General features: G+C 43.1%; 1 protein-coding gene across 1 annotated transcript in view; it reads left to right on the top strand.

The window, feature by feature from the left end:
• LOC117521808 (oocyte zinc finger protein XlCOF6-like) overlaps nt 1–22,920 on the top strand; it is a 73,947-nt gene that overhangs the window by 27,003 nt on the left and 24,024 nt on the right. The window contains exons 2-3 of the mRNA XM_034183156.1: nt 5,386–5,474; nt 5,556–5,751. Coding sequence (XP_034039047.1) covers nt 5,418–5,474; nt 5,556–5,751 — 253 coding nt within the window. The 5' untranslated portion in view covers nt 5,386–5,417. The remainder of the gene's footprint in view (nt 1–5,385; nt 5,475–5,555; nt 5,752–22,920) is intronic.

Here is a 22,920-nt window from a genome sequence, read left to right as displayed (position 1 = left end):
ACATCATTCATAATTGTCATTTCTTCAACAATTGTACACATCAGATCTGTTTTTGTATACAGAGCAATACCACCGCCTTTTTTATATCTTCTGTTTACAAAATACAGCTCATATCCCTCCATTTGAACTTCATCCATGAGATCATCTTTAAGCCAAGATTCAGTGATTGCAACAATACTAAATCTATTTTTAAACTGATTTAAATAATCTTTTATTTGTGACATTTTACAATACAAGCTTCGACTGTTTATATGTATGAGTGACAGGGTATCTTCTGCAATTTTTTCACTATTCAGCTGTTCTACTGTATAATACTCACAACCAATCGTTTTTAAGTCAAATATACTTTCATCAATATTAGTGTCTATGTCATATATTTTATCCTCTGTTTCCATGTTTGATCTGATTTTTTGTTGGTCCAATTACCAACAGATGTTATATTTGATTGTCTATTCAGGTCTGTATTTCGTAAGGTCCTCCATGTTTTTGATTTGTATACCGTTTGTTCCTTCTTTCACTCTAATCCACACCCTACAATTCCAGACCCATGTAGCAACAATATGTTTCTGTTTTCTTAGTAGTCTTGCTTCCCTAGCAATATCTGCATTTTTTTTTGTTAGATGCTCATTTATATAGACACTCGTTCCTTTCAAATTCTTTGCCTGTCTTAATAACTCATATTTATATTTTCTGCTTGTAAATCGTATAACAATGTTAGATAGTTTATTTTTTCTATCTTTAGTTGGAATAGTATAACAGTCTGATATTGTATCTTGATGGATGACAACACCTTTTTGATATAAAAAGTTTGTAACTTGTTGTTCCAATGATTGTCTTTCTTCAGGTGGTGCATCCTCCCCACTGGCTACACCAGAATCCACCACCCTTGCATATGTCCGATGCCTTGTTTCTAGTCCAGATATTATAACGTCATCTTTTCTAGTAAATTGTTCAAGTTCATCTACACGTTGCTCAAGTTTCTTAATGATCTTGTCCTTCTCTTTAACCAGATTTTGGAGTTCTTTAATTTCCACCATCAGTTTGTCTAGATTAGACATGTCTTTTGATATATGGTTTAATGAGGTCTTTATCTCCTCTATATCTTCCTCGAGTTTATCTGTTTTCCTGGGTGGTGCCATGCCGACTGTCGTGGCTCAGTATGGCCACTATTGATTACAAAAACAATTCTCACCAGTAGCCTCCACCACCACAGGTCCGGTAGCCGCACCCCAACCCTCCCCGTTGCTAACCTCGTTCACAGCCGCCCCAGCCACGGTCGTAGCCGCCGCCAGCCCTGGATGTAGCCGCTGCTAGCCGCGGATGTAGCCGACGCCTCGGGCCTGGATGTATCGCCGCCACCGATGCCTCGGGCCTGAATGAACCGCCTCCACCGATGCCTCCGCTGCTAGCCTCGGACGTAGCCGCTGTTAACCTCGGATGTAGCCGACGCCTCGGGCCTGGATGTATCGCCGCCACCGATGCCTCGGCCTGGATGAACCGTCTCCACCGATGCCTCCGCCGCCAGCCACGGATGTAGCCGCTGCTAGCCTCGAACGTAGCCGCTGCTAGCCTCGGACGTAGCCGCTGTTAGCCTCAGATCTAGCTGACGCCTCGGGCCTTTCAGATGAGGAGTCTGTCAGATATTTTGATGTATGCCTCAGATGTGTGTGCCTTTCCAAATCATGTCCAATCAACTGCATTAATCCCAGGTGGACTCCAATTGAGCTGAGATGTTTTGTAAAGACAAATGGTCCAAAATACCTTCAACCAGAATCCAGACTCTCACTGGAAGCTATAGGAAGTGTTTAGAGCAGCGTGGGCAACCTGTTCCAGAAAGGGCCAAGAGGGTGAAGATTTTCTTTGCAGCCACTGACATCTAAGTTTATGTTTATCACTGCCATCATCACTCTGCTGTAACTAAATGAAGATGTTGCCCTTCTACATTGAACCATGGCAACAATCCCTCTGGTTACAGTGCTGTTCACACTTTAGGATTGCAGAGCTACTTTAATAGAATCAACTGATACAGTATCAAATTCTCCTTGGATATCGAGAAAGCAACCTAATCCGTACTGTTGACAAGATAGGCTTCTCTCAATGCTCATAACAAGATGATGCAGGGCAGTCTCTGTGGAGACCCCTGCTTGATATGCATGTTCCCTTACATTGAGTGGTGACCTTTTAAGGACACCACCTCTGACATATCTATCAGTGTAACAAGCCATCATGGTGGACACCAGAGCCAACAGGACCTGACTTCTTGCCGAGTCCTCTTGGTTCTGGTGTCCACCATGATGGCTTCTTACCAGGCTTCCAGGTCTTCTGCAGACAAGCCATCTCATAGGCCCTGAACACAGTATCCTGTAAACTGGAAACTTCAGTTTCTATAGCTTGTAAATTCAAACCTTTCAAAAGAAATGATGTGAGACTGTTAGGTCTAAATGTTTTAGCTTCTTTGTAAGAAAGTTTGCCCCGCTTGGGTAGAAAAATCACCCTGGCTAGTCTCCGCGATTTGGGAACATAGCCATTAGCCAGATGTGCCTGATACATCTTAGTTATAGTATTGATTAGGACATCCAAGCCCTTCTGTAGAAGAGCAGGGAAAATCCTATCAATGCCACTATTTTTTTTATGGGCCAAACAAATTGAATTCCCATTCAACTCTAGTTTCATTATCTATCTTACCCGCTATAGCCCAGTCTTCCATAGTGGGGACTAGGCTTGGGTATCGAGAACCGGTTCTTTTTGAGAATCGTTAAGAAATTATTTGATCCACCGACATCAATAGCCTTTTTGCTTAACGATTCCCTTATCGGTCCTTTAGAGTGGCTTTAGTTTTTGAGGGTGTTTGTCAAGAAAATGATCATTTCTCTACATTGATTGCAGACCCTGCAGCAGGTGTGTAATCAACCACTTCTGCAGCCTGGCTCCGCTTTGAAGCTTGAACTAACAAAGTAGCAGGTCAGTGCACTGCTTCTCTGATTCATTGCTTTTTCAGAAGCAGAAAGTCCGCTTCTTAACCCCTCTCAAATATATTTACAGATTTCAGTCATGAGTTACTTTTGTGCGGATTAAAGTCACCAACTGGGACTCTTGTCTTGTTGCAGGCAAGAAACAAGAATTGCCTCTGTTCGGTTTGTACCACCGCTCTCTGCCGAGTCAAGTTAGAGTCCGGTCAGAATTAATAACTTCAAAGCAAAATCACCATTTTAAATCAAATGACACCTCTTTCCAAATGTTGTAATACAAACAATAAACTAGAATCGACCAAAATGTTTTTCCCCCAAAATGAGACGTCCTGCATTCTTTATGAATTACACTGATGCTGACAGCCAGCTGAGCTCAGCTCAGAGGTATGGAGTGACATTCATGCCATTCATGTCTGAAAGGAAATGCTTTTGACAAAAACTACAGATTTTGTTTATTCAAGTCCAGAAATCAAGGCTCCAGTGACCAACTTCATAATTATTTACTCGATGGGTACTGAGAGCCAGTCTCTGATTTACTGCCCATGGTAATGCTGGTCAATTTGCTGCACAACTAACGGATGCTGACTACATCCGGGTTTGAATTCAGAATTTTCCGTCTCCTAGATGAGTGGCCAACCAAGACTAACGGGTCCCACCAGGCGGCCATTTTAGTCCACAGCCTTGCAGGAAGCCCTGAACAAGTGCCAGTTACGCAGCCCAGCCTGTCAGCCCCAGTCGTTGACCAAAGCCAGTGTTTTATTTTCCCATAGTCACTGGTATATTCTGAATGTACCACACTAACTGAATGCGTAATGCAGGGTGCATTATAATGTGTGTTTTGTCAGCTTGCTCTATGTGTGAGGTGATCAGAGAGAACACTCAACCAGCCATTTGCAAATTAAATGTAACCTTTATTTAACCAGGTTAGTCCCTTTGACATTGAGATCTCTGTTACAAGGGAGACCTGGACAATTATGAAGTTTCTAATTCACCTAACCTGCATGTTTTTGGATGTGGGAGGAAGCCAGAGCATCCATAGGGACCCCATGCAAACACGGGGAGAACATGCAAACTCTGCACAGAAAGGCCACAGGTGGGAATTAATCCCATGACCTTCTTGCTGTAAGGCAACAGTGCTAACCACTAATCCACCAAGCTGCTCAGTTGAAGCAAGTGACTGCATTTTTCCACCCAGAAACATTGGAAGCATGGGTGAATTTTTTTTTTTTTTTTTAATGAATATGAACCAAAAAGTGAAAGCATACTGATTTGCATTTGTATTGAATCATTGTCCTCATACTGAGACCAGACTGCTGCAATGCCGCCCACGTATGAAAAAAAGTTGCCATTTTATATGAATTAGTGTAAAATGTAACAGATGAAATGACTACCAAATAGCAACACTATGTACAATGATTTCAAACCTGTACAGAGTGAGGTTTTATGAAGTGATGTCATTTGCACAAAAACAAGCTTAAGTTTGGACAAAATATTTAAGGTGGTCTTGCTCAACATGTCATTAAAAAAAAAAAAAAACGCTGCACAGTAAATTTGTAATGCAGATGACAACAGATGTCTCACTAGCAGCTCTAGCAGCTCACTTGACAGCTTGTGGTAGATTCCTGGCTTTGACAGAGGTTATGTTTAAACACAAAGGAGCAGGAGTTTGAGCTAGCAAACAGACTGTGATGTCATGGTGCACCTCTACTCTGATTGGCTGTCACCCCGCCATTTAAAAGCTAAACAGATTGAAACAGAATGTGACTTATTAACCTCTTAAAATAGGTCAACGATAGCCATCTTTGAACTTGTCCAAGATCTGTGTCTCAAGAATTTTCCCTGTTAATTTGAACACTGTGGCAGTAATAGGACTTGACTTGACACGGATGGACTGACACAAAGCCTTCGCCATGCCCGATGGCCATATTCTTCCATGCCCTAATATCTATCTGTGGTGAAAATTTCTTCAAAATCTGTGCAGTGGTTTTGACATAATCCTTGTAACAGACAGACAAATAAATAAATAAACACCAATGATTGTATTACGTCCTTCATGGATGCGGTAATAGTCTGTATATAACAAGAACCTAAAACATTTATATATACATTAAGACTGTAAAATAACATTCAAATTATTAAGTAATTACAGGAAATAAAAGGGTTGAATTCTTCTAAAAACTGTTGAGGTTTGAGGTTCTAAAAACATTTTGGAAATGCTCACCATTCCAACTTATTGTAGAAACTTTGCATTTTTTTTTTTTTTTTTTTACCAAATGTCAGGTACCTATTTTATAAACTCTACCCAATTTAGAGGCAGTGGATCCACAGAGGCAAAGTATATATAGTGATACAATACTGTTTTATCTTAGTTACAAGAAATGTTCATAATTCTGTCTATCTAAATTCTTCCTAGCAGACACGCAGAAGCTATCTGCAAGTAAAGAAGACATGGTCCAGAAGTATTCGAAGCCTCCAAGCTTCAGAAAGGAACAGGAGGAACTCTGGGTAAGTCAGGAGGGGAAGCAGCTTCATGGTCTGGGGAATGCCAATCTCACCAAGTTCACTTTCACTGTTATGTATGTGAAGAGTGAAGATGAAGGAAAACCACAGTCACCACAGCTTCGTCAAAGCCAAAGAGATGAGAGCACAGAAGTGGACCTTCTACCCAGAGACTTGACTGAATCCAGAACAGTGAAAACAGATCCTAATGGAGAGGACTGTGGAGGATCACAACCAGCCAGAGACCTGGGTCCATGCACTCATTTCCAGCCACATACTGACTGTGAGTTCTGACTCTTCTCACATTGGTACTGGTGGCCTACTATGGAGTTCATTAATGTCTCCATTTTAAGTAAGAAAGAAAATACAGATCCAGTGCTTGAAAGCTTGGAAAGTGTTGAGAATTGTTTTGGGAGGCTTTTGCTTTTAGACTTTTTCCCCTATAAAATCTTTGCAAATATTATTCATTTAAAGGTGATAGAGAGAGGTTGAATGGGGCATTAATCCTTGTTCTGTGATGTGATATGTAGCCCAAAAAAAATTGGTTCGGTCTGTAATGGCTCAGAACCTTCCTAAAAGGCTCTCTGAAACAGCTATGTTACTATGCTGGGTTTAGAATGCCTCGTTTGCCTTTAATGGCGTCGTTTCAGAGCTTATTTGGCAACCTCATTATGAAATGCACGTAGGTGGCGCTGATCGGTTGCCGTTGTTTGATTGGCTGCCCTTGCTCTCACTGAAAAGAAAGCATTATTTATTTATTTTCATTGCTTTTATATTTTCTGTTGTGTTTCTATTCAGGGTTTTTTTTGCCTCTTTCTCTAAAATTGTATATAATAATAATTAGATTATTAATACATAAACAAAAATAAATTTAAGAAATATTACAATTTGAAAACAAATGCACCCGAACGTGATGACAGCTGCAATGCTAACTTTTAACATTGAAAATGCCATAGACATGCTAACGCGTTAGCATCGCTCCCGTTTTTAAGTTATAAAATACATCTATCAACTGTTTCAGAAGAACATAAAAGGTCAGTTTAACATAGAAAAGGTAAATAATACTCACAGACGTATGCTCTTTAGGGTTTTAGCAGGAGAAAATTAAGCAAAAGAAAGAAAGAATAATCGAAGCATTGCTTCAATCTGCGAAGCACTGCTTCGATTGGTTCAAGGTTCAAAGCAAAGCTGCGCTGCAGAAAAGTTGTTTACGGACCCGCTGCAGGATCTGTAATCAATACAGAAATGATCATTTTCCTGACAAACACCCCCCAAAACAACGGCCACTCTGAAGGACCGATAACATAATCAACATAACATAATCGTTAAGCACAAAGCTTATTGATGTCAGTGGATCAAGTCATTTCTTAACGATACCCAAAAGGAACCGGTTCTCGATACACATCCCTAGTTGCTAAGGGGTTAGCTTATTCCCTTTAGAGGAACAAACCAGAGCTAACGTGCCATTCTAACATGCAGTTCTTACAACAGGAATATGGCGCAACACAAATTTAAAACAAAAGAAAATGTGATACTCACAGGCTGTACTGATTGCTGGGGTTGATTTTGTCGCAGAGTCGGAACTGACCCTCTAAAGTCTGAGTATTAAATGCTGACTGAAGCCAGCTCGAAATCGTGCAAGGTTTGTGAAACAGTCCTCTGTGAAATGTGCAGAGCAAAGAAATAGTCTGCGGTTGTATGTACTGGGGATGCGGTTAAAAATGAATAAAAGCCAGTGATCGCGTACATTGCTTTCCGTGGGAAGATCGTAGTCCGCTAAAACAGCCTGGGAAAGCAAACCTGTAGCTCGCCATTGCTTCTCTTCGAGTGTTACGAATGGGTGCGCACAACCTTATGAATAATTAATTTCGAAGGGGCGTGTTTGAAAGGGGGTGGGTGTGGGTGTGTGTATGGGGGGGGCTATTGGTGAAAAAGTGACGTAAATTTTCTCTCAAAAATGGATTGGCCTGTTTTCTAGCGGCAATTCAAAAAAGGAGAAATACCTGAAACAGAGGTTCTGAAACTTGCTGGCACTTCGTGTGTTTTCCCCACAGCAGGGAGACTCTGAACTAACACCAAAAACATGAAAAAGATGATTTTGATTCTCTATCCCCTTTAAGTTTTCTTCTTTGTACATGCAGCACTCTAGGGCTGAAACGATTAGTCAAGTAACTCAAATAATTTGATTACAAAAATGTTCAAGGCAGATTCTGTGCCTTGAAGCTCCATTTAACATTGTAGTATATATGCCAGGCCTGTCTGTGGCGCTGTAACATCCCCAGAAGAAGACTAGAGCATGCGTATAAGCTGTGTAAATGCTAATCAGTTTAACACCAAAAGCTACAGCTTTCCAACATGACACATACGAGGTCTCTTAGATAATAAACTGACCCTTTTATTTTTTTTTTTAACTATATGGATTTGAATGACGTGCGATTACATCAATCATGCTTGAACCCTCGGGTGCATGCGTGAGTTTTTTCACGCGTGTCGGTGACGTCATTTCCCTGTGGGCAGGCCTTGAGTGAGATGTGGTCCCGCCCTCTCAGCTGAATTCCTTTGTTTCACACGCTGCTCGAGATGGCGCGCGTTGCTTTAGCAAAATTTTTTCTGGACCTGTGAGGAATATCCGAGTGGACACTATTCGAGAAATTAAGATGGTTTTCGGTGAAAAGTTTAACGGCTGATGAGAGATTATGGGGTGTTTCTGTCGGTGTAAGGACTTCACACGGAGCGGGACGTCCTGCAGCGCTTCCAGGCGCCGTCGTCGGCCTGTTTCGAGCTGAAAACATCTTAATTTAAGGCTTAATTCACCGAGGACGTTGTGAGAGAACAGAGAAGATTCAGAAGAGGCCGGCATGAGGACTTTATGCGGACATTCCACTGTTTAAGGACATTTTTTAATGAAAGACGTGCGCGCAAATTCGCCGAGTCGTTTCCGTGACGACTCGGCAAATCTGTGTATGCCGCGACAGGAAAAACGCCTCCGTGTTGAAAACCATTTGTAAAATTCAGGCGGCTTTTGATGGCTTTCAACAAGTGAGTAACTGAGAAATTGTTTAACAGCTTGGGCATGTTCCAACTTGCCCATTAAGGTTTCCAACGGAGGTGTTTTTCCTGTCGCGATCCCCCGCGGTCGGGTCCGGCCCGACGTGTGACTCTGCCCGCATGTTCTTTCATTACAAAATGTCAATGGAATGTCCGAATAAACTCCTCATGCCGACTTCTTCTGAAAGTTCTCTGTTCTCTGAAGACTTACTGGGTCAACAGAGCCTGAAATATGGAAGTTTTCAACTTGAAACGGCGAGACGCTGCTGCCTCAAAGCGCAGATCGCCGTCAGGCGCCGTGGGCCATCCTTACGGCGACACTACCAGACCAAAATCTGTCATCAGCTGTTAAAATTTTTACCGAAAACCAGCAGAATTTATCCAATGGTGTCCACTCAGTTGATGCATTACAGTTTTGAAAAAATTTTGATCAAACAAAGCAGCAGTCTCTGAGCCATTCCTAAACAATGAAAAAATCGACGAGAGGGTGGGCGATTCCTCACTCAAAGACTGCCCACAGGCGAATGACGTAACCAAAAGGCGTGAAAAAACTCTCGTATGCCCACGAGGGTTCAAGCATGTCTGATGTAATCACACGTGTTTCAAATCCATATGGTTTTTGAAAAAAAAATAATAAGGTCGGATACTTTTCTAGTAGACCTCGTAGAGTAAAATAAAGCCTTTTAAGAGAATGACAGTTATAATGGAAGTGTTTCTGAATGGGTCATATAGTCCCTTTGCAAAGCTAAATTGATTAAAATAAACAAATAAGAAACATTTCACTATTCTTTCTTTAGTCCAGCAGGAGGCAGTGATAGTCTGTCTGCTTTTGGTGGCATTTATCCAGAAAGGGTTGATGATCCTGATTGGCTCATGTCATGGGGTTCCACCAATGGTAAAGCAGAAGGTGTGGTTTTTTTTCCTCCGCTCCCCTGCTCCGAGACGAAGCTCTCAGCTCAGCTGAATGGGGAAATGTGAGACTTTACTGCGGCTTTCTGCAAATATCCACACAAAAATTCACAAAGAAAAACATTGCGGGAATTATTAATCATAATTAATAATTATGATTAATAATTAACATTATTAACATGATTTAAAAACTCCTACAAAGATTGAAGCATGCACTTTTAAAACATATTGAAATAGAGACTGAGTCTGGTAAATTTAATGGGACAATTGCTTAATTCCCTCATGTTACTTTTACATGACCGAATTTAGTCAAGCGACTCCAGGGGGTTAAAATTACTTATAATTTTACACTCTTACAAGGAGAAGTTTTAATCTGCCGAGGTGGAGATGGAGCCTGTGACCAAAGCACTAACTGCAGCCTTTTCCAGTCCTTCAGAGCCACTGAGGAAGATAAGATAATGTCATCAACAAGCATTACAGCGATTGGTTGGTGGCATCTAAATCTCTACCGTCGGCCAAATTTAATATACACACACACAGACACACACACACAGTTGTATGGAAATGTTTGGGTACTCCTGATGATTTCCATGATTTTCCTTTATAAATCATTGGTTGTTTGGATCAGCAATTTCAGTTAAATATATCATACAGCAGACAAACACAATGATATTTGAGAAGTAAAATGAAGTTTATAGGATTTACAGAAAGTGTGCAATAATTCTTTAAATAAAATTAGGCAGGTGCATACATTTGGGCACCCCAACAGAATAAAATACATCAATATTTAGTCAATCCTCCTTTTGCAGAAATAACAGCCTCTAAAAGCTTCCTATAGCTTCTAATGAGAATATGGATTCTGGCTGAAGGTATTTTGGACCATTCTTTGCAAAACATCTCAGGTTTGTTGGTTTCTGAGCATTGACAGCATGCTTAAAATCACACCACAGATTTTCAATAATATTCAGGTCTGGGGACTAAGATGGCCATTCCAGAACATTGTACTTGTTCCTCCGCATGAATGCCTGAGTAGATTTTGAGCAGTGTTTAGGGTCGTTGTCTTGTTGAAAGATCCAGCCCCGGCGCAACTTCAACTTTGTCACTGTTTCATGAACATTGTTCTCTGATATTGACTGGAATCCATGTGATCCTCAATTTTAACAAGATTCCCAGTACCTGCACTGGCCACACAGCCCCACAGCATGATTGTACCACCTCCAAATGTTACTGTAGGTAGCAAGTGTTTCTCTTGGAATTCTGTGTTCTTTTTCTGACATGCATTCTGCCCCTTATGTCCAAATAACTCAATTTTAGTTTCATCAGTCCACAGCACCTTATTCCAAAATGAAGCTGGCTTGTCCAAATGTGCTTTAGCATATCTCAAGCAACTTTGTTTGTGGTGTGTACACAGAAAAGGCTTCCTCTGCATTACAGCGTCATACAGCATCTCTTTGTGCAAAGTGTGCTGTATAGTTGAACGATACACAGAGACATTATCTGCAGCAGTATCATGTTGTAGGTCTTTGGAGCAGGTCTGTTGGTTGACTATGACTATTCTCACCATCCTTCACTACAGCTTATCTGAGATTTTTCTTGGCCTGCCACTTCAGGCCTTAACTAGTACTGTGCCTGCTGTCTTTCATTTCCTCACTATGTTCCTCACAGTGGAAACTGACAGCTGAAATCTCTGAAATAGCTTTTTGTATCCTTCCCCTAAACCATGATGTTGAACAATCTTTGTTTTCAGGTAATTTGAGAGTTGTTTAGAGGCCCCCATGTTGCCACTTATTAGAAGTGATGCAAAGAGGGGAACCATTTGCAAATGGCCACCTTAAATACCCTTTCTCCTGATTGGATTCACCTGTATAAGGAGGTCAAGGGTCAATGAGCTTGCCAAACAAATTTTGTGTTCCAATAATTAGTGCTTAATGTGTTCAAATCTATAAAATGACAAGAGTTCCCAAATGTATGCACCTGGCCAATTTTGTTTAAATAATTATTGCACACTTTCTGTAAATACTAGAAACTTCATTTCACTTCTCAAATATCAGTGTGTTCATCTGCTATATGATATATTTAACTTAAATTTCTGATTCAGACAAGCAATGAATTATAAAGGAAAATCATAAAAATTATCATATATATATATATATATATATATATATATATATATATATATATAAAATTGATTTGTGGGAATTAAAATGTGAATCAATTTAAAATCGTGAATAGATCTATTCAACCCAGCACTTCTGATGATACCAACTACAAATAGTTGCGCTCACCTCCACACATAGTGTGGGCTCTGGAACCAAACTCCTGGAGAGGGACTCAACTGTCTCTTTCTCCGGAGATGTCCAGGGTTAGAGGTGTCGGGCGGGTGTGGCCATAATCTCAAGTCCCTGGCTGAGAGCCGTTGTTTTGGAGTTCTCCCAAGTGAATGAGAGGACTGCCTCAGTGCAACTTTGTGGACTTTGCAGAGAGAAATCTTATGGAAGACAGTAGGATTTTCTTTCACCAACACGTCAAATCTAGGCTTGCATGTCAGATGCAACTTCTGGGGAAGGTGATGGTCTAGTGGTTAAGCGTTGGGCTTGAGACCAGAGGATTCTTGGTTCAAATCCCAGCCTGACTGGAAAATCACTAAGCGCCCTTGGGCAAGGTCCTTAATCCCCTAGTTGCTCCCGGTGTGTAGTGAGTACCTTGTATGGTAGCACCCTCACATTGGGGTGATAGAAAATGCAAAACATGCACTATGCACAATTTCTCCAATCACAGCCAGAGAAGTCTATAACTTCTTCTGGGTTCTCTGGGTGTCTTGGTGGCTTGCCTCTGTCAAGAAAGATGACTTTAAGCTTGCTTTCAGCTTGTTTTCATCTTGGAATATAATAAGTGCCATAGGATTAATATACATGCTGTTGGATTAAACTGGACAGTGTTTGGTACTTTCCCGGAGTAAGTGAGGTCATACCGGACTTTTCTATTACAAATGGGGAGGCCCACAGAATGAACTCAGTGGTGAAGACGATGGAATATGTCTAAGAATGATTCTAACATGACAAGTATGACCAAATGAAGTATTAATGTGTTAAAAGTAATGTCTAAGAATGATTCTAACATAAGTATGATTAAATGAAGTATTAATGTGTTAAAAATTAAGAGTTGATTAGAAAAAGTATGTTACAAATAAGTGAAATGAATGATTATATGAGTTGTTTTTCATAAAGAGTGCAGAGTCAGAGGAAAAGAGGAAGTGAAGAAGTTGTTTTTCATAAAGAGTGCAGTCAGAGAGAAAGAGGAAGTGAAGAAGATGTTGCAACGAGGCAAGAAAAGCTGATGATAAACAACTGATCAAATGATTAAGATGTGGTAAAATATGAAATGAATAATAAGGAATGGAAAATGTTTGTATATGATCATATGAATTGTTTTTATGTGAAAGAGAGTTGTAATGAAATGATTGAATATGATTGATGTGATTTTAAAGAAATGATTTAAAAGACTGAATTCTCAGAAAAGCTGAAGTGTTAACAGAAAAGAGGAACTTGAGAAATAAGTTACTGGCAAAGGGCCGCAGATGGCTTCCAGTAAGGGAAGGAGAAGGGAGGAGGTTTTGAGTCACCAGCATCCCCATGGTAACCAAGATGATCTGAAGACAAGAGTCCAGCACATATATAAACTGTGAAACACCAGGAAACAGGGTTATTCTTCCAGGGAGAGGTGCTGTTGTCACTTCTCCCCTGCTACGAGGAGATCACAAGACTTGACCATCTTGTGAGCAGCAATTGGAATCGTGGAGTGAGAGGATTGGAGCCATAAGAGATCATTTGAGAGAGTTTTCAACTCCCACTCAGGCCGTCCAGTCACGGAGTAGCAGAGCATTGGAGAATAATCACTGGCCTTAAGTCTGAGTGGGGAAGGTTCAACGTTTTCTCTCTCAAGGAACATCACATCATACCAGAATGGATTAGATCAACTTTTGGTTGATTGAAGAAGGAATAAACTCTTATGTGGATTAATTTCCTGAAGAAATTAATCCACAAGGATCGTGGTCAGCTAACGACTAATAGCTGATGAAGAGGAAATCAAGTTCATCGAGCTGGGGACTTTAACCTCAAAATCCTCCTTCCCTCACTCCTAGAAAAATTGTTAAGAAGTCAATCCAGTCCAGTCAAAGTAAGATCAGACAGTATTATTGAATTAAAAACAAAAATCTCTGCCAATCATTATTCTAATTATACTTGAATTACTGTTGTGAAATTATCATCATATAACCTATTTTGATTATGTTGTCGGCACTTGCAAAACCTGCAATAAATTTCCAAGCATGCAGTTAAAGTGTTAAGGCTCGGACATTGGATTTATTGATGCTTCTTAAGGTGTAAAAGTTAGATTATTGGGTGTACAACATCAAAAAGTGCTCTAAAAGGTTAGTCTGGTTTTTAATGAAAATAACGCATCCTGGGGACTCGCTGTACGAGTCACTAAATTCAAAATCTAGCAACATTCCAAGAGCCCTGATCCATAAGAGGAGAGCTGCCGTTAACTGGCGTGGCCGGTTCGTATCCTGGTTCCAGAGAAGGCAATTCGACCGGGGTGCGAGATCAGCTTCAGCGGGGTGGACGTCCGGATGGAGGCAGTGAGCGGCTAGACGAATCTCCTCGCCACCAGCTTGAACAGCCTTTGTGCAGCCCTGCCGGGTAATACCCGTGGAGACACGAAGGTCGGACCCCAGAGACGGAGAGCTGGTTTAGTACACAAACACACTCATCGGAGGGTGAGCGTGTGCCGTGTATCTAAAAAAAAAAGCGGGATCTGACACGTGGCGCCCGAACAGGGACCTGACGAAGTGTAGTCGGGTCCGAGGAAGAATCCTGGCCAAAGGAGAGTCTTTGCCATTGGATAGGTGGAAAGCCCCTGAGTGGATCACCAAAGGAGACAGTGTTGTGGAGAGTATCGGCTGATGGCCTGTATAGGTCCAGTAACGGCTTGAAACATATCTGTTTTCCAGAGGTGTGAAAATTTGGAGGCGACCACCAGAAGGACGAAGTAAAGACAACAGGAGTAAGTATCCCAGGGAGCTGGGATCAAGGACGAGAAGCAGACGTGTCACTGCTGGATCGTCTGGACTGGGTCGAGAAGCAGACGGGGATAGCCTGCTGGATCGTCACGAAACGACGAGGAAGGGAAGCAGGCGAGGGAGCCTGCTGGATCGGATCGTCAAGAGAGCAGGTATGAGAGTATACCATGCAAAATGGTGATCTACAAGAGAGAATAGGATCATCAACCCGTGAGGTTCCTGAGGGGAGAAACGGGAAAAGGAGCAGCTGATTTGGAGTTAACCTCTGGAATTAGCGCTGAATAGCCAAGTAATCTGTCACTCATCCCTGACTCAAGGCGCCAAGAGAGGCTTTGAGAGGCAGACGACTCGAGACGACAAGGACCATAGCTGAAGTCAAGGAGACGACAGTGGTGGAATCGACAATCTCAGCAACCGAGAGAATAAAGGGAGGACAATCATTACGAAACAGTAAGGTTAGTATTAAGAACAAGTAGTGAAAAAATGGCTGAAGAAGAGCCAGGACCCGTAGCAACCCCTGAATCCGAACATGACGAGGGAAAAGAAGTGGATATTCGGCCACACAGAGTGGTATTGTATGGACGAGGATATGATTCTTGGGCAGAAACAGTTCAAAAATATGTCAGAGATCAAAGTGTAGAAACTGATGAAGAAAGTTTCAAAGAAGCTATGGCAGGAACTATACACACATTAGGGATATATTATCCAGGTAAGCATAAGGAGGGGCAGATCCTGGCCGTTTTGGAAAGCCCACCAGTCCCAAAGGACAAGACGGGGACCAGAGAGTGGCTTGAGTGGTGGTGTAAACTTCTTGGAGAAGAGTGAAAAAGAGGACAAATCACCACCTTAATAAGTCCTGAGAAAAGTTATGACTCCGTAGTAAAAATGACAGCTGGGTTGTTGGGAATAGAGACGGTCCTGGTAGATGTTAAAGCAAAATCAGCGTCCGTGTTTGCTGAGTTTAAGTCCATGGCAGAACGGCTAAAGGGGTTAGGAAGAACGCTTAATGGAAGATATGAGTGGAAGTCAGATCCTCAACAATGAAGACGAGTGCAAGATAGATTTCCAGGCCGAAGCCGAACAAAGTGATGAAGAAAACAAGCTAGAGGGAAGTGGAGATGAATTGATATCCCCGGGAGGTCCTAATTCTGGGGGAAATAGTCAAGAATATAAAAGCCCGGACCAGCTCCACACAAGCTTTGACCCGGTGTGGCAAAATCTGCCCCAGGAAGTGTGAGAGGAACAACCTCAACAGTTAAGAAACAGACAGAACGCCTGGTTGAGCAGGAGAAAAGACCTTCGTCTTTTCTTCAGGGAGTATCTGGACAGATATTCCATCAATCGCCGGAATGTGGGCCCAGAAGCTTGGGACAGCTTAAAGCTGAAGAATGTGTTGCCGGACCGAGTTACCATATTAAAGAGGAAGGGCATTCGCAGGAAATCTTTAGAAAATCTAAAGCAAAAACCCACCATGTATACATTGAATCTGACTACATGGAGGACTTGAACCCTATGCCCGAAGGAACCAAACAAATGGTGACCCAATATGGAAGACGGGCATATCATTATTTTGGCAGTCCTTGGGATATAGATGGAGATAGTCTCATTGTCTTCACAAATCACAGACTGAAAATTGCCAACCGAAAATTCCGAGCAAAGCTCAAGGAGCGGGCAGGCAAAGAATACCAAGAAGAGCTTAAGAACATAAAAGGGAGAAGTCTGGACGGAAAATCGATGGTGATAACAAGCTCACCACGAATGGATTATCATGCACTCATACATGTGCCCTTCGAAAGCTACCCAGGGAGAGAAAATTCAATTGAATACACGGAGAAAATGTTGAAAACTCTGGGAACAGCTATTGATTTGGCCAAAGAACGCCAGCATCGGCGGGTGGTAATATGTGTGGACGGATTATGATCTGGACATATGACATGGGAAGAGGCAGAAAAGGTTGCCATGGCAGCCGTGAACCTACACATGCGTACCCCAGGAGTATGGGGATCAATGAGAGAGATAGTGGTGGTCACTAGCAATGAGCAGGAGCAAGATCGAGTGAGAAGGGCACTTGAAGCAGTGAACCTAGGACCAAATAGAGCAGGTCCAAAGAAGGGTGCAGTTGGAGCAAGTGGAGTGGCAACTAGTCCCCCGTTAGTGATGCAGCCCATTCCCATGGCGACAAGTGAGAAAAGATCAGTACATGCTGTGGGAGTGCAGCGATTAAGGATTAAAACCCCACGACCAACATTAAAACAAGTTGCAAGTGGGCTCCAGACTATCATACACCCAACAGGCTCCCAATCACGGATGAGAGAGCCTTTCCAGGCTCCTCCACCGGATAATGGAGAAGAGGATCCTATATTCATTCCTTTACCAGTCGGAAATACTGAAGCACCTGGGTCACCCCGAAAGTCAGAACAAAACGGGGACCCACAACCACAAGACCCACGTCCTCCCCATGAATCTGATATGGATGAGGACCAGGAAAGAGAGTCTGAAGAGGAGATCAATCCACAAGACTCAGAAGAGGATGAACCGCTATCTGTGGTAGGGGAAAAAGAAGTCTCACGCCCAGAACTACGAACTGGACGTTACAGATGACGAAAGAAAGAAGTTGGGGTGCATAATGTGCGTGTGGCCTCAGAGAGAATTGCAAGAGATGTCAGGGTCAACCCAGTGGAGACCCGAGATAAGCGACAAACCTATGCTCCAGAAGTTGGACAAACTGGGTATGACATCCCAGAAGAGTGGACAGAGCGACAAAATGAAAAGAAAACTCTCGAGGTAACAGCTACTGTTGGAGAGTGGGCTAATATACTAATGTGGCCCTTCTATCCTACACTGACTGCCTGTAAAGAGTTAACAAATAACTTCAGAGTCGCCTATTTAGGCGTTTCCCATGATGTGATGTTGAGAAAACTAAAAACAACAGCTTTACGCTGGTCACGGCAAGTGTTGAGAGAAACCAATGAAGAAAATCTGGATGATGAGGGAGAAACAATTCCACCATCGTCAGGATTACAAGCAAGCCTCCCAAATCAGAACTTTCCTGCTGGATCTAGAGAGCAAAGTCTGCCAGCAATTCAAGCTGAAATTCAAGCAGACGGCAGGGAATTCCATGAATTCAAGATATTAAAGATGCTGGTGAGAGAGAACGAACCAAATGAAGACCTAAAAGACTATTTGAAAGAAGTGTGGACCCTTATTGACAGAGCTTCTAATAGTGAAGAGGGTAAATCTATGTGGCTAGCCCATGTTACCAGTCAACCCATCAGTCGGGGTGAACCAGCACGAAACCATTATGCCAGGTTAGTGTTGGAAGATCCCAACGATGAAGATTCCCATATTGCTCGAGCTAAAGCTGGACTAGACAAAGGTCAAACATTGGTTCAAGTTTGGCATGGGCTAAAACAGACGATTTTGCCACAACGCTATGTTAGAGCACTGAGAGAGGTCACTAAGGGAAGAAGAGGGGAGATAAACTTTGTGAAAATGCCCATAGACGGCACTACAGTCCCACAAATGGACGCGGTGGTAAAGAGCTGGGATCTGGAGCAGCAGTTCTATGAAGAAAAGAGGAAGAAGGAGAGCACACCGAGATCAGGACAAAAACCGGTGGGAGTGGAGAAAAGAAATTCAGTGCCTAAACCACCACCTCCTCAGTCACATCAAACACCACAGAGGAATAATCAAAGGTCTCCAGTTGGACAATGGAGCTCTCGGCCGAGAGGTCCACCATCTCCACCACGACAATCGCGACCTACACCTGCACCTCGTGGTGGTGGCTATCTCCCTAAAGAGGAGTACGACAAATTAACTCCAGAACAAAGGAAAGCCCTCCAGGAAGTCCGCCAAGCTACAGCGGCGGCTGGAGGGGCAAAAGAAGTAATGGCTTTGGAGGCGCGGGTCACGCTAGACCATGCCTACTGGGAAGAGGACAATATCTACACTGATGTGGATGGAGAACCGTACCTAGTGGACACGGGAGCAGAGGTGTCCATGACCCGCAGAAACCTCGAGACCAAAGGATACCTATTGATCCAGTATGCAAATGCGGCAACGGAGAAAAGACCATTTGGAATATGGAAAGGGGTAGTTTGGATAAAAGGCCCCTTTAATTTGATAACAGTCAAGGATTTGAGAGAATTGCATCGGCCTAAAAGACTTCGAACTCTAATAAGACGACGAGTGAAAAAATTACAAGCAAGAGTTGTACGAATAGATATGACTCCAATTGGAAAGAGTCCGATAAGCTGGTACAAAGAAGTGGATGTACCAGCTGTCACAGAAGAAAAGATTGAAGAAAGTGATTTCTCTGAAGCAGGGAAAGAAAAATTGAGGGAAATTATCTCCAAAGCTAAAGTAGCACGATTTAAAAATGATTGTGGAGATTTGGGGGCTAAACACGTTCATGTCATCGAAGGAGGAGTACATCCACCAGTGCGACAATATCCCTTGAACCCTGGAGCGGTTGAGGAAATGGATAAAATAGTAAAAGAATTGGAAGCTTTGGGGATCATTCGAGTGGAATTAAATCCGATCACTAACAGCCCCACCCAAGCAGTTAAGAAGCCAGAGTCGGCAGGAGGAGGCTGGAGACCAGTAGTCAACTTCAAGGCTCTCCATCGACGAACAATAGCCAAGAGAGCGAGTTTGATAAATCCCCAAGGAGCACTGAAAACGCTCCAAATTAAGAAATACAAATCATGCATTGATCTGGCAAATGGATTCTTTTCCCTGCGATTAGCAAAACAGTCACAAGGGAAAACAGCATTCACACATAAGGGGAAAAGTTATGTGTGGCAACGACTCCCGCAGGGATACAGAAATTCACCAAATGTGTTCCAAGCAGCAGTAATGGAAATATCAAAAGATTTGGGAGTAACAGTCTACATCGATGATGTGTTTATCGCAGATGATGATGAAAATGAACACCTAATGCAGCTGCAAAAGGTGATGCAGAAGCTCACAGAAGCTGGATTAAAACTCAACCTGAAGAAATGTCAGTTTGGACAATTCAAGGTTAACTATTTGGGATTCCAGGTATCATCAGACCTGGGACTCTCAGAAGTATACCGAGACAAATTGAGTCAGATTAAACCACCACAATCTGAGAATGACCTACAGAAAATACTGGGATCGTGTAACTATGTGAGAGATCACGTTCCACACTATCAGACATACGCAAAGCCGCTTTATGCTCGTCTTAAGAAGAAACCTAATGGACAAGAGCAAAAGCAATGGATTTGGACAGCTACAGATCAGGATTGCTTGGAAAAGTTAAAGAAAGCCATTCAAGATGCAGTTAGGCTGGAGCCGCGTAGTCTGACTACACGTCTGCTAGCCGAAATAAGCTGTGAAGAAGAGGATTCGGTGGTAAAAGTGAGCAACGAAGGAGGGGGTATGGTAACATTGTGGAGCTATACTCTGTCTTCGATTGAGAGAAAATATCCACCGGAAGAAAAAGAACTGGCAGTCCTGGCTAGATATTGGAGTGCATTGAAAGAAATTGCACAAGATCAGGGAATAAAAGTTATCACTCAAAGCCAAGTCCACCGGTTCCTAAGGAAAGGAACTATTGAGAGTACTAAAGCCACAAATGCCAGATGGGGAAGGTGGGAGGACATCCTGCTAGACCCTGAGCTGGAAATTGGGCCAAAACAGTCGACGACAAAAAAGTTACCGAAGGACAGGCAACTCCCTATGGAACCATACGACTGGACTATGTACACTGATGGATCAAAGAAGGGTACAGACAATATAGCTTATTGGGGCTATATTCTGAAGTATCAAGATAAGGAGAAATATCGTTGAAAAGGTCAAACGCCAGGGAGTGCCCAAGCTGGAGAAGTTACAGCAATACTGGAAGGACTCTTGGAGTTAAACAAGAGGAAAGTAAAAAGGGCTAAAGTGGTTACAGACAGTCATTACTGCGCACAAGCCCTGAAAGAGGACTTATCCATTTGGGAAGAGAATGGATTCGAGGGAACTAAGGGGAAGCCTGTAGCTCATGGATTTGTGGAGGAAAATAGCCGAGTTGAGGCTAACAATGGACATAGATGTGGTACATCAGAAGGCCCATGTAAAAGAAGGAGCACATTGGAGCGGGAACGAAGAAGTGGACCGCTATGTGCAGCTGAGAAAAGTCGTCGTTCTCGGGATCGAGAAGTGGGAACAGACACCCAAGGGAAGGGTAGTTCCAAAAGAGTCCATGAAAGAAGTGGTGCTGGCCGTACATGAAGCGCTTGGCCATGCAGGCACCATTCCCACACGGAAGGAGCTGGAGAAGCTGCAACTTTGGATTCCGAGAAACCAAGTCGGCCGAGTCCTCAAAAACTGTGAAGTATGTGGTCGATACAATGCAGGACGACGAGGACAAAGGGTAGATGGTTTCACCATAAAGAGTACTGTTCCATGGGGATCAGTATGCATGGATGTTGCTGGGCCCATGGGGGTGACCGGTAAAAAAGGAGAAAAGTATCTGTTGGTGCTTGTGGACTCTATGTCGGGCTATGTGACTGTTAAGCCTGTGAGAAAAGCCAACGGCAGCAGTGTGATCAGCATGTTGGATCAAGTGTGTTCAAATCTGGGGATACCTAGGGAGCTGAGAACGGACAATGGGACACATTTCCGTAATGCTCAGGTCGACCAGTGGTGCCAGAAAAATGGAGTAATGAGAATTTACTCGCCCCCATACACCCCACAAGCAAATGGAGTTGTGGAAAGGGCTATTGGACTGGTGAAAAACTGGATTGGAAAAAATGCTAACACGAAGGAATGGAGTACTAAGGCCCTGGAAATTGGACAGGCTCTGAATGACCGCCAACGTGCCGGCAGGCCCACCCCTTCGCAAGAACTGAACGAACGCCCATTTTCGACACCGGAAGTGGGGCGTAGTCAGACTAAAAGGGACAGAGAACCAGAACCAAAGATCCCATTTAAGGTTGGACAGAAGGTGTGGGTGAGAGCTCGAGATCACCCAACCAACACTGCTGTTAAACCTAAGTATGAGACCACAGATACAGTAGTGAAGATACTGGACAGTAACACAGTAGAGTTGAAGAAGAAGGGAATCCAAGGAGTGGAGCAGCTGAAGCCAACTCCTGACTAGACAAAACCAGGAGCTAAACATGGCCAAAAACACCCAAGATCTTCCACCCTTCGTCAGAATGGCCACTGTCAATGCGGTGGTTGCCTTAAGAAGAACAAGAGATGGCCTCTGGGCAGGCAGAGCCCTGAGGATACTATATCATGCAAAGAAAGGATTTTTATCTAATGAAAAGGAGTTATTACAATGGAAAAAAGTTGAGAATCACTGTGTGATTTGCCGCGAAGAAGTACCGCTGACGGTCCAATGGTCGGGACCTGGGGTTAGAAAACCCCCAATTCCAAATGGGGCAAAAAATGAATTCAAGCAATTACTTCACAAGCCGGTGAAGGTTTTGGATGCACTTGTATGTGGGTTATGCCGACTAACCCACTTGCCAAGAATGGTCTTTTACACCCAGTTGGACATACGTGGAGACAATGTGGATATGCAGGTGTGTTCATGCTATTGGAATGGATGTGAGATCGAATATTGCCTGGTGTGTAAAGCAAGAACTCATATGGGAAGACTACTGCATGTGGTAAAAGCAGACGGATGGCAAGTGAGAAGGTTCTTGGACCCCCTGAGGACCTTTCACACCGATGAAGCCTGCTGGGCTAATCCTGCAGCAACAACTGCGCTTGATCAAGCTGAAGGGAATCAAGGCAGCGGTGACGTGAGTCCAACAACCCCAAGTGTCTATTTGATGTTGGACACAACTAGAGCAGGAGGAAGTGACCAAGCTGCAGGAGGTAGTGAGCGAAAGCCGTGTTTGTTGCATGAAGCTATACATCAAAGTTGGTCCCAGGGGCCAGAGTATGGGCAAACTTGTGATCCTCCAATAGACGCAGTGCAAAATCCACTGGTGTTCAGAGTGTATAGAGATCTGGAGCGACCCGGATATACAGACATGATGGGTGGACTGACCGATGATCAACAGCAAAAAGCCCAAGAAGAAGGATGGATCGGCCCTTGGGAATTGACAACTTGGGCAAAATTGATAGAAGAAGTTCTAAAAAACCCAGAAGTTCTACTGGAAGATGCAGAAGAGGTGCCACAAGAAAAAGGGGGCAGAGAAACCCTCATGCATTATTTTACCACTGGATTAGAAGCCTGGGGAAATAAAGCAGCAAAACCGAAGAAGTAGTCAGCCGAGTACCACGTGACACCCGAAGAATGGGTGAGAAAAAGGAGAATACAATCTAGTGGGGGAGTGGCTAGCAGAGCGGACACTCCTAGTAGGCCGGACCAAACAATTAAGGTGCGGCTCACAGTGCTGATGGTGTTGGTTCCCTATGTGGGGGTTTATTCTGTCGGAGCACACGTTG

This window comes from Thalassophryne amazonica, chromosome 12 (assembly GCF_902500255.1).
Source record: "Thalassophryne amazonica chromosome 12, fThaAma1.1, whole genome shotgun sequence".
In the NCBI taxonomy this organism is placed as follows: Eukaryota; Metazoa; Chordata; class Actinopteri; order Batrachoidiformes; family Batrachoididae; genus Thalassophryne; species Thalassophryne amazonica.
This window is presented reverse-complemented; position numbering and strand designations above follow the sequence as displayed.